The sequence below is a fragment of the Carassius gibelio genome, chromosome B25 (assembly GCF_023724105.1).
Source record: "Carassius gibelio isolate Cgi1373 ecotype wild population from Czech Republic chromosome B25, carGib1.2-hapl.c, whole genome shotgun sequence".
Taxonomy (NCBI): Eukaryota; Metazoa; Chordata; class Actinopteri; order Cypriniformes; family Cyprinidae; genus Carassius; species Carassius gibelio.
Window position 1 is genome coordinate 16,906,961 of NC_068420.1, and position 13,590 is coordinate 16,920,550.

Genomic DNA, 13,590 nt, shown 5'->3' on the forward strand with positions numbered 1-13,590 from the left:
TAATCTCAAAGATTAAATTGAAATGAAACCACTGCATTCATTTTCTCCTTAGGGAATTTTTTTAACATAGTTATTTTTTACCTTAAAGGTTCATAATTATGTATGTTTTTTTTTTGTTTGTTGTTGTTTGTTCATATTTGTCATACTTTCCTATCAAAATGCTTTGCTGCGAAAACACAGACAATTTAACCTGAACCTTGTTTCCTGAAACAAGCAAAAATTTCTGATGAGAGGTGTGCAAAGACCTAAACAGACCTGCCGTGAACACTGAGGGTGCTAACTGATGGTATACTTTTGTTGAAGCCATCAGTTTCAACTTATGTTTTAATTAATCATTTAACAGCGGAATATATGGTTAAAACTACATTACCCATGATGCTGTGCAGACAATTCCACCAATCAGAGAGCTCCGCCCACTCCCATGAAACACTGCAAATGATGCAATCGCGCTCTCAAAATACTTAAATATTTAAATATATAGACATATTTGGCAATTAACTTAATATATATGGCTTCTATACATGCAATCAACAACTTGGAATGGATAGTTTTATATTTCTCTATTTTTAATTTATGTCCTTCACAGTGCTTCATGGGATTGTAGTTCTTCCCCTCATTAAATTCGTTGAGCACAAGTGTAGTACCTTTGTCTGACTTTCAAAATTTGTATTGCTTCACATCAAAGTTTGTACAGTTGTGATTCTCCTCGTAGCCGATTGGTTTGGTTCAACTTTAATTCATTTTAATTCTGGTTAGTTATTGAACAGTTATTTTAGCTGCAGTTATTTTAGTACATCAAGTTTTTATATTGCATTTTATTCTAATTGCGGTTTATTTTATTTCAAGTAATGCAACACTTTCTATGGTAAACAGTGTTTTTAATTCTCTCAGTCTCACCTTGTGTCAGGTCCACATAGTAGCTGTTGTGCTCTCCAGAGTCAGGGGTGATCTGAAAGCGGTAACAGGCTCGCACCTGATGAACCTGAATAACTACTGAATAATAAATATATATATTTTTTATATATTTTTAGAATATATATATGTGTACATATATACATTATGTCATAGCATAACGTTACAATCTAGCATTATAATAGTATTACATTGGTTAAGTATTAATCACTCTCACACACACACACACACACAGAGAGAGAGAGAGAGAGAGAGAGATACTGTTCTAAGCTATAGTCATAGTTACTTATTTAATATGTGCACTGTAAGTTTGTTTTGAGAGACTTTAGGCACATAATCAAACGAAAGTCCTCTCTGATCATAATTACTGTGAGTGAATGCAGCATGAGATGAAAAGAGTCCAGGAGTGTCACTGTACACTGAATCTCTCTGCGACAGACACTGATACTCATAGCCTGAAGACTTCCCAAACATTGCCACGCCGTGTCAGAAGAGACCGCTCTCTCTGGGATGCCTGTGACCTGATATTATTGTTATTTCGAGCTCAGTCCATGGCGAGACAGCCATAAACAAGAAGCACTTCCGCGTTTCCGCGTCTAATGTGACGTCATGTGCCGAGGACTCTAGAGTACTGGAAGTGAGATGCATCCAGGCGGCAAGGAACTCGACCGGAAGTTGAAGTCGGGTGGTGGCTGCCATCTTTTAGCAGAACTTCACTTGCGTTAGCATTCCCATTGACTCCCATTCATTTTGGCGTCACTTTGACAGCGAATAACTTTACATCTGAGGCGTTTAAAGACTCCATTTGTCCATTATTTATTTCTAAAGATACACGACAATGTATAAAGGGCTCCATTACCTTCTATGTTACATTATGGCCCCGTATAAACAGTTTTTGTAAAAATAGGCTAACGATTGCGTCATAACCACTCGGCTCTCTGTCGCATTACCGTACAGACAGGTGGAGAAGCTCGAAGGCAATTAACTTAATATGGCGTACTGGCGTTACATTTTAAAATACTATACAAAATAATTAATCAGAAAACTTACTCCTGCTCACTCACGACAAAGAACTCCCCGCTCAAGCTCGCCGTCTCTGCAAGATTAACGATGGCAGTTTGCACGCACGGCTACTAGAAGATTTACATCTGTCAGAAAGGTTGATGACGTCGTCAAGCTTTGTTTGAGTCTGCGCATCAGAAACGGAAGTGCTAAAAAACGCTAAAAATGGGCTTCACTTGTCTCAATTGAGTTCCAATGGGGTCGCTGTGTCCATTTCTTTTACTGTCTATGGATGCATCACGGTTGGAATTGGAAAGGTAATATCATCATTAAAAAGGATTGCTTCTGCAAATAAAATTTAATTCAGTAAGATTAATAATATATTTTATTTATACGTCCTACAAATATGAGGCATATTTTTCAGCTTTTACAAAAGTGCCCCCTTCAAAAGGGGTATTAACAATTCCTTTTAAACTGATCATTAAACATATTCTAGATAACATTGCATTATAATGGCCTTGACAGGCAATTTGCATTCTCAACATGATATACATAAACAGGCTGTGCCAAATATCTGAGATTCCAAATAATGGAGATGCATAGCAATATTATAGGTATAAAAACTACAGAGACAAAAATAAAAAGAGACATATAAAATTACATAATGAGACAAAATAAGCAACCTATGCAAAAGAATAATGTGGCTTACATGCATTTGCGCTTTTTTAGCATCCAGGCAGATTCATTGGCATCGTAACTAGCATGGCAGTAAAGCACAGCACCTAAATTCTTGTGGATTTCATTCCTCTAAAAACAGTCTTTCAGAAAGAGCCCCTCAGTTTTTGAACATGTCACACAAGAGTTTCTCCATGGGCGTGTTCCCGATGGTCCTCTGGAAGAAAAGTTGCTCGATTCTTTCCGAACTCACAAAGTGAAGGGATGGAAGGAGAAGCATAAGTCTCCCAAACCTAAGGAAAGAGATTCATAAGAATAATTTGCATTGGCTGTGTCCACTCTAAAAAATACGGTTTAACTTCTTCATGCAAAGGCATGCTTGTATATTTGCTCACCTGGCGACTTGACTGGGGTAAAGAGTGTGGATATGTTGAGCTAGCAGCACTTGGGACTGATCTTGTAGGTTCTCCACCTGTTCTGGGTCTTTGAGTCCTCTTGTTTCTGTTACAGATTGTGAAGATTACTCATCCAGAACAACATTTATTCCCCACTAGTTCAGTTCTTGTAATACAGGCTATCATTTATGCCCCCTTATGGGAAGAAGAGAGGGAAAAACCTACCTGGTTTAAACAAGACAATGGCTTTCAAGCATGCAAACTCAGTCGGATCCACTTGGAGGGGTTTGAAGCGGCTAAACACTTCTTGCAGGACCCTCACATTCGAGGCCAGGGGGCTTCCCTTGCCCTGTCCTGAGGGTGAGAGGTCCGGCAGGGACAGCAGGGGGCAGTTGTCCAGAGGTAGCGACCACTGAATTGCACACAGAAGAAACAGCTCGCTCCATGCTTCCTCAAGTAGAATCACCTAAATTCACAAAGAGCACTGGGTTAAAATGTATGAATCAGAAAGTTGAAGTTAGGCAGATTAATTAAAAATATTATCTATTTTGAATGGCACTTGCAGATTATTATACAGCATATCTGAAAAAAACAATGTAACTATGTTTTTTTGGCTCGAAATCCCTCTGTTTCTGGATTAGCAAATCAGAAAATGACTCATCTGGTGGTAGTAGAGTAAGGAATAATAGACTCTCACCTGGTCTCTGAATGGTAGATGGGAAAACACCGGCAAGTTCTTTGCCCATTTAACAGACATGAAGAGCAGGCGGGCTGAGGTTTCATATACACTCTCCGGTCCACGTGAGGGGTAGAGAGCACTGCCGTACTCCGGAGAACTCCTTTCAGGTTCATTACTGGTCACATCGATGTTCTCATCCACTGCAAACACAGTTGAAAGAACCAGCTTAGACCTGCATAAACTTCTGCTCCAGGCAAGTACAGTGACATTGGTCGTGCTGGCAGAACAGCATAGCCATGGACCCTGTCCGAAACCTAAGGCACTATTGCCTCGCTATCTTGTAAGTCAGTGATTTATCAGTTAGCATTCTGTGGATTCAGGTATCTTATACACTGTCAGAATACAACCGTATCTTTAGGAATACAACTTCCTAAAGATACGGAATACAATACAACTATCTTGAGGAAAGTACCCTTAAAGGGACATCTTTGTACCTTAAATACCCATAAAAGTTGTGAGGTAAATAAGGTACAAAGATGTCCTTTTAAGGGTACTTTCCTCAAGATACAGTAATATTCTATATATTATGTACACAATACTTTAGAGCACTCTTAAGGTACTGATATGCACCTTTCGGGTTGAATAAATTACAAAGGTGTCCCTTTTAAGGGTACACCCTCAGCTACAAAAGCTGTCACTCTACTGTACATTTTCACAAGGTACTAAATTGCACCTTACTAAAATACACCATTTAGGTACTAATATGCAGTGTTGGGGGTAGTGCATTACAAATAACTTAAGTTATGTAATCTGATTACTTTTATCAAATAAATAGTAAAGTAATGCATTACTTTTAAATTGACAAGATAATAGTTACTTTTGCAAATAAGAAACACAAGTTACTTTGTTTTCTCATTTATTCACTGACACCTCTCCTGTCCTTTGCTGAGAGAAATCGGGAGTAAGTGCCTAAGGCTTATTAATTTCACTTTTGGCATGAAAGGCCCTTTATAATTGCCTAAAATATAACTTTGTGTTGTTGCTGTTGTGAAAAATAAGTAAGCAAGCCCAGCTCAGGTGACAAAAAGTAACACAAAAGGAAAGTAATGTTTTACTTTCCATAAAAAGTAGCTACATGATGCAATTAATTCATTTGTTATGGCGTAACACAACATTGTAATGCATTACTTTCTAGAGAGGTTTTTATTTGCTGTATCTTCGGATCTCCAAGGTTTTGGACATAAGCATGGTATTGTTGTCATTTTCTAGGTTGATCAAGGTGGTCTCATTTCTTACCGTCCTCTGGTTCCAGCTTGGCGCAGGTCTCAGCTGTCATCAGGCTGGCCATGAAGCGATGGCCATTTTTGGGGCTGTTGGAGTGCTGGCTAGTATCTGAGGAGCTGATGCTGGAACTGATGGAGGAGCCCAGCAGTGGGCGGTTTATGACAGAGCAGGTGGACGAGGAGGTGGGCTCCAGGGTGGTGGTGAGGTGCTCCTTGTCCTTGTCCATATCCAGTGCATCTAACCTGACTTGAGCAGTGCTGCGGGGCTGACGCTCATTCTGAACAGCTGAGAGGACATGGACGGAAAGGTTTAGAAAGTGTAGGCAATGAAGAGGAAGAGGATTCTTTGAAGTTGACTCACCATCCTTGTTCATGCCCGCTTGAAGGCATTTCTTTAAGCGACAGGCCTGGCATTGATTCCGATGGGCTTTGTCTACGGGACACATGCCTGTACCAGCTTGACACCTGTAAATTTCAGTATCAGGAAGGTTAGGGTAGTGTCTACCTTTAATCTTCTCTGCTCACAAATTTGAACACTCTCAGAAAAATGAATTAATATGTAAACCTTAGGTACAAATATGTTCCTATAAAGGTACTACGATGCACCCTTTATTAAATTTTCTTTATGGGTAAAGAAGGCACAAAGGTGTAGCTTTTGAAAGGGTACTGTCCCACTGACAACTTTTTTTCTGAGAGTGAATATACAAGGCGTTTTCTCACCTGTAGATGAGTCTGCGCCTCACACTGCGCTTGAAAAAGCCACTGCAACCATTGCAAGCGTATATCCCATAGTGTTTCCCGCTGCTGGTGTCAGAACACACTTTACAGAGAAGTCCAGAGTTCAGGATCTTGCCAGGAGTGGGGCTTTTACCTGGGAAAGCATAGGAAACAACTCTTTGTTATTCCAGGTCACAATTGCTTATTCCCAATCCAATCATTTGGAGGTGATAATAACCCGACAGCATTTACTTGGCATGCCATACTTGCTAAACTAAACCTTGCTTGAGAATATAGTATTTTAGGACTTTCTGTAAGATATTCAAACAGAAATTCAAGAATACCAAAAAGTTTGAAGGGGACTTGCTTGCAAGAGTCTTTACGAGTTCTTGCATGTCCGCGACTAAATTGCTGAATTGAAGAAGCGGTTACTCACCATCTTGGCTGTCATCCGTAGAGTTGCTCCTGGAAGACTCTGTTGGTGATGCAAATGGTATCATGAACATTTCTGACATTGGATCCTCCATTCAATTTAGTGTAGAAGTGTGGCCTCAGAAGAATTTGGCTTTTGGTGCCAAAATATTTTCCCCAGATAGGTTGACTGGAATCCTAGAGAGTCCTCCAAGAGATCCGTCCAGTCCTAAGAATTGTGCCAATGTTAGATGTTTCTTCAAAGTCCTTCAGTCTCTATCCCGATGGTCCTCTTTTTTTTTGACTCTGGGTGTCTCTAACGTCTAGAACTTCTTGTTTGGTGCTCTTGTGAAGAGCAGTGAGGTCTGTCACCTCCTCCTGGCGCTGGACAGTGAGTGACTCTGAGGCTACCGTGGGCTCCCAAAAAGAAGACAAAGGGATTAGCAGCAAGCGCTGTGTAAGCAAGTGCCTATTTGCCATCCTCTTAATCTTTACTGTCCATCTAGGGGTGGGTCAATCAGTCACACTTAGTAGCATTAGCTCCATCCACAACAAGTGTGGAGAAAATGAACAAACAAAGGATTGGGGTTGAGTCATAACTCTCCATCTATCTCTCTCTTGTTCTCATCTATTATCTTTTGAGGTTTTCCCACAAAACCACTTGACTTCAAGACTTTGGTTAGCTGGGTGACTTGGCTACAAGTGGTTTCTACGTTTCAGAAATCAATATTGATTTCATGGGTCAACAGCTGTTTCTGTTATGACCAGTGATCCATAAGGACAGTACTTACTTTTGACTACACATAACACCAGATATGAAGGAATGCTAACATCAGTCTATATCTGCGATTTTTAAGGTGTAATTATCTCTTCGTATGAAAATCTTATTTATTTTCTACAGTACACAGGCTATAGTGAACATCTGCTCGGGGATTCTTCCCTAAAGTTTTGTGGTATTTCATCAGTTTAATCTTAAACTGTCCAACAGTAATGATGAGGCAATGCTAATCTCTGCTGGCTCCAGTTAGCCAAATCTGCTGGATTTACATCTTGTTCGTACTCATAAAAATGATGACCAGTAATGTGTCCAACAATGATTGACTGTGGCATGTTTACCTGTGAGGACAATGAAATTCAAAAAACATGTTTATGGGTCATGATGTTTATTCAACAATACTGTTTTATGTTAAAATATATATTAACTTTTAAGGGAAAAAGTAATATAGAAAAGTACAAGAATATATATATACACACACACACACACACACACACACACACACACACACACACACACACACACACACATATATACATATATACATATACATATATATATATATATATATATATATATATATATATATATATATATATATATTCTTGCAATCTTTTGTATAATTTCTTTTTTACTTACCTGAATTTACTAAATTTTTTAAGGTAAGTGGTTGCAAACAATATCTTTTAGCTACATTTATTAAACTATTATTTCAGTGTACATGCAGTGTAATTACAATTAATGCAATTTAATTACAAAATAAATGTCATTTTTATCAATTAGTTACAGAGAAAAAAAATTTGTAATTAAATTACAATTACTATAATATTCATATTTTCTCGCACACACACACACACAGATATATTTGATTTCTTTGCCAAATTTCTCTAAAACATGAGACAACAATGTTTTATGAGTTTAGGACACATGCTAATTCTTTAACTGTTTTATATCCTTATTGGGTTTATGTACAGTATATACGTTATTTGATAAGATTAACTGATTTTTTCCAAGGCATTGTTGGATGTCAGTCTTTCCTGTCATATGCTAAGATTTAATTTCAAAACAGTATCATAGCTGTTAAAATATTTCATGTTATGATTTTAAATTTGTATTTAACCTAAAAACAATTTCAAAGTAAAAAGAGGTGCTAACGTCTGATTTTGCGATGGCTGTGCTTCAAAATTAAATTATGATAATCGTAATTCAAGTGATTTGGATAGACGTACAGTAATCAGTAGAGAATACTGTAAGACTTTAAAATGACTAACCGTTGAAAACATTGGTTAGGAAAAGTAATCAAATATAATTATTTACATTATACTAATCACTGCATTTTAAATAGGGTAACTTGTAACCTGTAACATGTTAAATTTCCAACGTAACTTTCCCAGCACACTGCATTTCTCTTCACTAGTGTACACTTTTATTCCCCAGATTGTATTTGTATGCATCGCAGGCCAAACATCTATTCTCAGATCCACAAAATGTGGAGTCTCTCTGACTTCCAGATCACAAACACACTCCGCTCCTGCACCCCTCGAGCGTCCACCAGCACCCATTTCAAATCAGCTAAGGAGCTTAACCTACCATAAAACCTGTCCTCTCAAGATAACAAAGACCTCGAATGAAAAGAGGGGGAGCAGGGGAAGAAAACAATTAGCCGCTTGTGAGTCTGTGGGAGCCGCGCGGGGCCCGACAACGCCTCGGATCCGGTGCCATATGGTGGCTGCTCTCTGGATCCAGCTCTGCCTAATTACTGACCCCAGTGTGATTTACTGGTAATTAGAGGGCTGAAGTCAGTGATTTGCTTTTTTTTCTTTTGATTTGTGTATCTATCTTATTAAAGTCTTAAGCAGTGCAAGGTCACACAAAGAAGCCAGACAGCAACACATGCCATCTTAAACACGTTTCTCCTGTTTCTTTCATTGATCGCTCGTCGTGAACCACAATCATGTGATCTTTTAAATGCAAAACGCTTTGTTTTGACTGAATACAAATCAATATCTTGAGTCGGCTGATGCGAACTCTTCTCTAATTGGTTTGGTTAAACTGCAGCGATGAATGATGGGCAGACAGCATGCCGTCTGATGAGGAGATGATCTCTGTGAACCAAGAATCCTCCTTAATGCTCGGCTGGCATTAAACTGGTGTCTCAGTCCTTCTGACAGAGGTCTCTCTGTTGACCCAAACGAGTGTGTAAAAAGATTACGGCCCCTCGAGGAGCAGACGGAGCCGTTTGAACTCTGAATTGGAGACTGGAATGTAGTTCTGTTGCATGAAGATCTTGAAACGCAGACCTGTGTGAACAACAATACCTGTGTATTTGTGGTTTGCATGAGTTAGGTGCGTGCTGGAGTGTGTTGGGCAGGTGTGGGTCTTGGGAGAGTGCTGCCAAAGTCCAGCATGTTTACTAGACAGTGCTGTTTTTACGTGCAAAGGAGTTTGAATAGTTTGTAATAACATTTTGATTTCTTAAAGAAGAGATTGTATTTGTTACTGAAGGTAATATTAACAGAACAGTGTTGTGTGAATGTAGTGTATTCTGTTTTTGTTAAGAGTGACTGTTTTCACAATACAGCATTTAGAGTGTAGAATTTACTTTTATTATTATATTTTTAAATATACAAACATTTAATCTGGGTGTTTCCCTGCTATTTAATGACATAAAATAGAAAACTTTTTTTTTTGTCCTAATTAAATTAAGTGATTCCATTTTTTTTCTCCACTGGTTCCTCATCTTTACTTTACAAAGGTATAAATACTTGACAAATTCTAATTATTCATAAATAGTGGATGTGAGCAAAATCACTGCATAAGATGCACTGATATACATTAATAAAGAAGAAAAAAGAATAAAGTGCTTTATAAAAAAATAGAAAGAGACAGATTTTAAAAATAAAATAGTTAAAATAAAACAAACAGACAAACGAATAACAATAAATACAAAATAAAACTAGAATCAATGATAAAATAAACAAACAATAAAATTAACAAACAAATAATAAATAAAGTCATTTGGAAAACAAAACAGAACTAAACAAAATTCCGTGACCCTACAGAAGACTAAACTAAACCAAAAGAAAACAAAACTAAAAAAAAAAAAAACAGAAAAAAACAAAACAAAACAAAACATCCATGACCCTACATAGGACAAGCGCTCGGGAAAATTTATTAAAACAAAGCAAAACAAACAAACAAAAAACTATTCACAACCCTACAAAGGACAACTGACTGAAAAAAACTAAACTAAACTAAAACAAACAATAAATAAAATAATTTATGAATTAAAACATATGAGACCCTACTACATAGGAAAAGCATTTTGGAAAATAAAATAAAATACAATTCAATTAATAAATGGGTAGCACTTTATTTTACAGTCCTGTTCCTCATGTACATACTATGTACTTATTATAGCAATTACAATAACTATGTAACTAACCCTGAACCTACCCCTAAATCTAAACCTACCCCATGTAGTTACCTTGTGTTACCAGAACTTTCTTAGATAAATACACTGTAAGTACACTATAAGTACATGTTAGTACAACGTACTGTAAAATAAAGTGCAACCAATAAATGAATGAATGAACGAATGAATGAATAAATAAATAAATAAAATATAAATACTGCAGGCCTTCATATGACAAGTGATTTGGTAAACAAGACAGCAAACAAAAGCGACTTTGCTGTGTTGATCTTGAATGGCAGTGTTTACCCGACCTAAGCACCCACTTCATTGTGTCTTGTTGTTTGTTTTCAGACAGCGTGTTGCCTGAGAGAGCGAGCGCTGAAAACAGGAGTGTCACAACATGTGACTGTGAGCTTCCAGAAGGAAAGCTGGGCTCATGACACATTCCTGCAGATGTCATGTGTGAGTGACACACCTGAGCGAGTGTGTGCTTCACAGCCGGCATTAGCTGCGTTTATGTAACTAGCAGGTGGCAATAACGTATAATGTTCCTAGTGGCTTTTTAGGACAAGACTTGCTTAGATGAGCAGAGCAGAGATTACCATAAAACAAAGAGATTAGACTGGCCTAAAAATAGCAGGAATATTATACACTATGACTGATAAGGTTTATCAGTAACCCTCTAAGTTCAGTTTATTAGGATGCTGGTTAAGAGTGTTCAAATGGTATTTCATAAACATCGTTAGTGCTCAGGTTCTGTATCAATACAACCCATATGGGCATAATGGTTATTAAACAAACAACAAAAAAAAAAAAAAAAAAAAAACCAATCAAACAAACAAACAATCCTTCCTTTATGTATTTTTCTTATTTTCTTTTTTTCTAGTTAGTCATAACCCAAAATATAAAACTATTTTAAAAAAATAAAATGTATAGCATATAAAATAAAAAATTATAATATCCTAAAATTACTAATAATTCAATAACATTTTTATTATTTTATTAAACATTAAATTGTTTTTATTTTACAATAAAATTGTAAAATAAATAACAGGTGTAAACAATCTATTAAAATGTATTTATTTTTATTTACTTTTTATCATATATATATATATATATATATATATATAAACATTCACATAAACAGCATATATTTTGGCCAGATGATGATGATGTTTTTATTTTATTTTATTTTAGTTTAGTTTGATACTTCTGTATTGGAAACTATTGTAGTTAGCCATAACAACAACAATCAGTTTAATAATATAAACAATTAAAACTCATATGAAATAACATAAAATATGAAAATTATACTAATAATTACTACAAATAAAATAATATGAAATGATAAAATAACTCAAATAAAATGACAACTCCCCGTAAATCTATAACTTAGATTAGATTAGATATCAGACATTTAGATGATTGCTAAGATAGTGGAGTGGTCATGAGGCTCATTTAATGTGTTTAGAGTCTGATCTGTTCAGTGCTGACAGTGTAACTCTGCAGCTGTTACATAACCGTACGCTGAACGTCTCTCGTCTGTCTGACCAGATCATGAGCTGCAGCACAACACAATACACATACGTCTGTGGCCACTGTGACTTAAAGCATTAGCCCAACAATTAGGGAAATAGGGAAGTGAACATATTTTGAAATGTCTTTTGTTTTTAGTGCTTTGAAGTACACTCTAAAAATGCTGAGGTGTGAACTTTGGGTCAGGTATGGACTAAACCAACTTTGGGGTTAAACATTTTATGTAAACATTTAGCAGCTGGGTTAGTCCATATACCTAACAATGGGGAAATATATTTATGAAGAAACATTTTTAGTTTTAACTTTACCTACACTGTACAAATGAACTGTAGAAATGGCAATATTAATAGAGGGAAGAAAAAAAACAGAACGAAAAAAAGGTTAACTTCTTAAGTACAATGTACAGTAAAATTCATGTGAGTTTGATTAAAGAAAATTATATATTTATATATTAGATATTATATGTATATGAGACATTTAAAAAATAGTGTTTTGTTTGCTTGCTTGTTTTTATCAGATATGTACGATTTGGTGTTTTATATAATATTAATATGGTACATTTTACAAGGCATTATGCATACCTTCATGGAAAGATATTGTAGTAAATAGTGTAAAATTATTATTATGATTTTTTTTTTTTTACAATGTCACTAGAGTGTTCTGTATTATATTTATATTATGCATTTCACGATACATTATGCACACCTATATGAAAATAATTATATATATATATAATTTTTTTTTGTTTTTGTTTTTTACTTGTGCATTTTGAAAGTTTGGTAGTTGCAAACTATCTAAACAGAACGATCGCTTAGGGTAATGAAGACCGTCACTGATCGCGCCGCTGGATGAGAACAGTGCTCGGCTCACGGAGAGTTCTGGCGCGAGAGCGGCGTGCAGTGAGCAGTGATCGCTCCGCGCGTGTCACACAGCGCTCGTGACCCAGATCTCTGACAGTGAACAGATGCTGCTGCTGCAGCGCTCAGCGCTCGACGGATCACCGCGCATTACCGGCCAGCACGAGCCGAAGAAAGCACAACATCAATAGAGACGGGTCGTATTTACACAAGAACCGATTACCTGAACATTTTAAATATTCTTATGATAGATAGATAGATAGATAGATAGATAGATAGATAGATAGATAGATAGATAGATAGATAGATGATAGATAGATAGATAGATAGATAGATAGATAGATAGATAGATAGATAGATAGATAGATAGATAGATAGATATACACCGTATTAAAAAGTTGATGAATAAAAAATAATAATAATGAAAATCCCAAAAGTATTTAAATAAATACAGATAAATTAATAAAAAAACAATATAATATAATATAATATAATATAATATAATATAATATAATATAATATAATAATTCAGTGTAAATATGTTTGATTATTAATGTAAAAATATTGTAAAATATTGTAGAAAACACCCAAAATACATGACAAGTCAAGACTATTGGTTGGTGAAGCATAAAATCAATGACATGTCATACAGAGAAATAAAATAAATAAATTCAAATAATTAATTATTAAAAATACAACACTGTTCTGGAACCATGTGTAATAAAACCTTATATCATATTTTAAAAGCATTTGATGCATTACCATGGTCCTTTGATATACCGTGATTGATTATCATATTCTTGTACCAAGGTATTTACGTCACACTCATAGAAAATGATACTCAAAAGAAATGTATGATGCATCCTGCAAATCCCAACAAAAAGTTATTATACATATTACGTCATAACTATAATAAAAATGCAGATATAAAAG

General features: G+C 35.9%; 1 protein-coding gene across 1 annotated transcript; it reads right to left on the minus strand.

Annotated features, from left to right (window-relative positions):
• Positions 1-2,281: 2,281 nt before the first annotated feature.
• LOC128013729 (photoreceptor-specific nuclear receptor-like) lies at positions 2,282-6,504 on the minus strand. The gene is made up of 8 exons (XM_052596905.1): positions 6,100-6,504; positions 5,667-5,817; positions 5,308-5,411; positions 4,960-5,232; positions 3,682-3,863; positions 3,210-3,450; positions 2,985-3,090; positions 2,282-2,882 (listed from the first exon to the last, which is right to left on the minus strand). Exons 1-8 carry the CDS (start codon positions 6,188-6,190, stop codon positions 2,750-2,752), a joined length of 1,281 nt encoding a protein of 426 aa, XP_052452865.1. The 5' UTR covers positions 6,191-6,504; the 3' UTR covers positions 2,282-2,749.
• Positions 6,505-13,590: the final 7,086 nt, after the last annotated feature.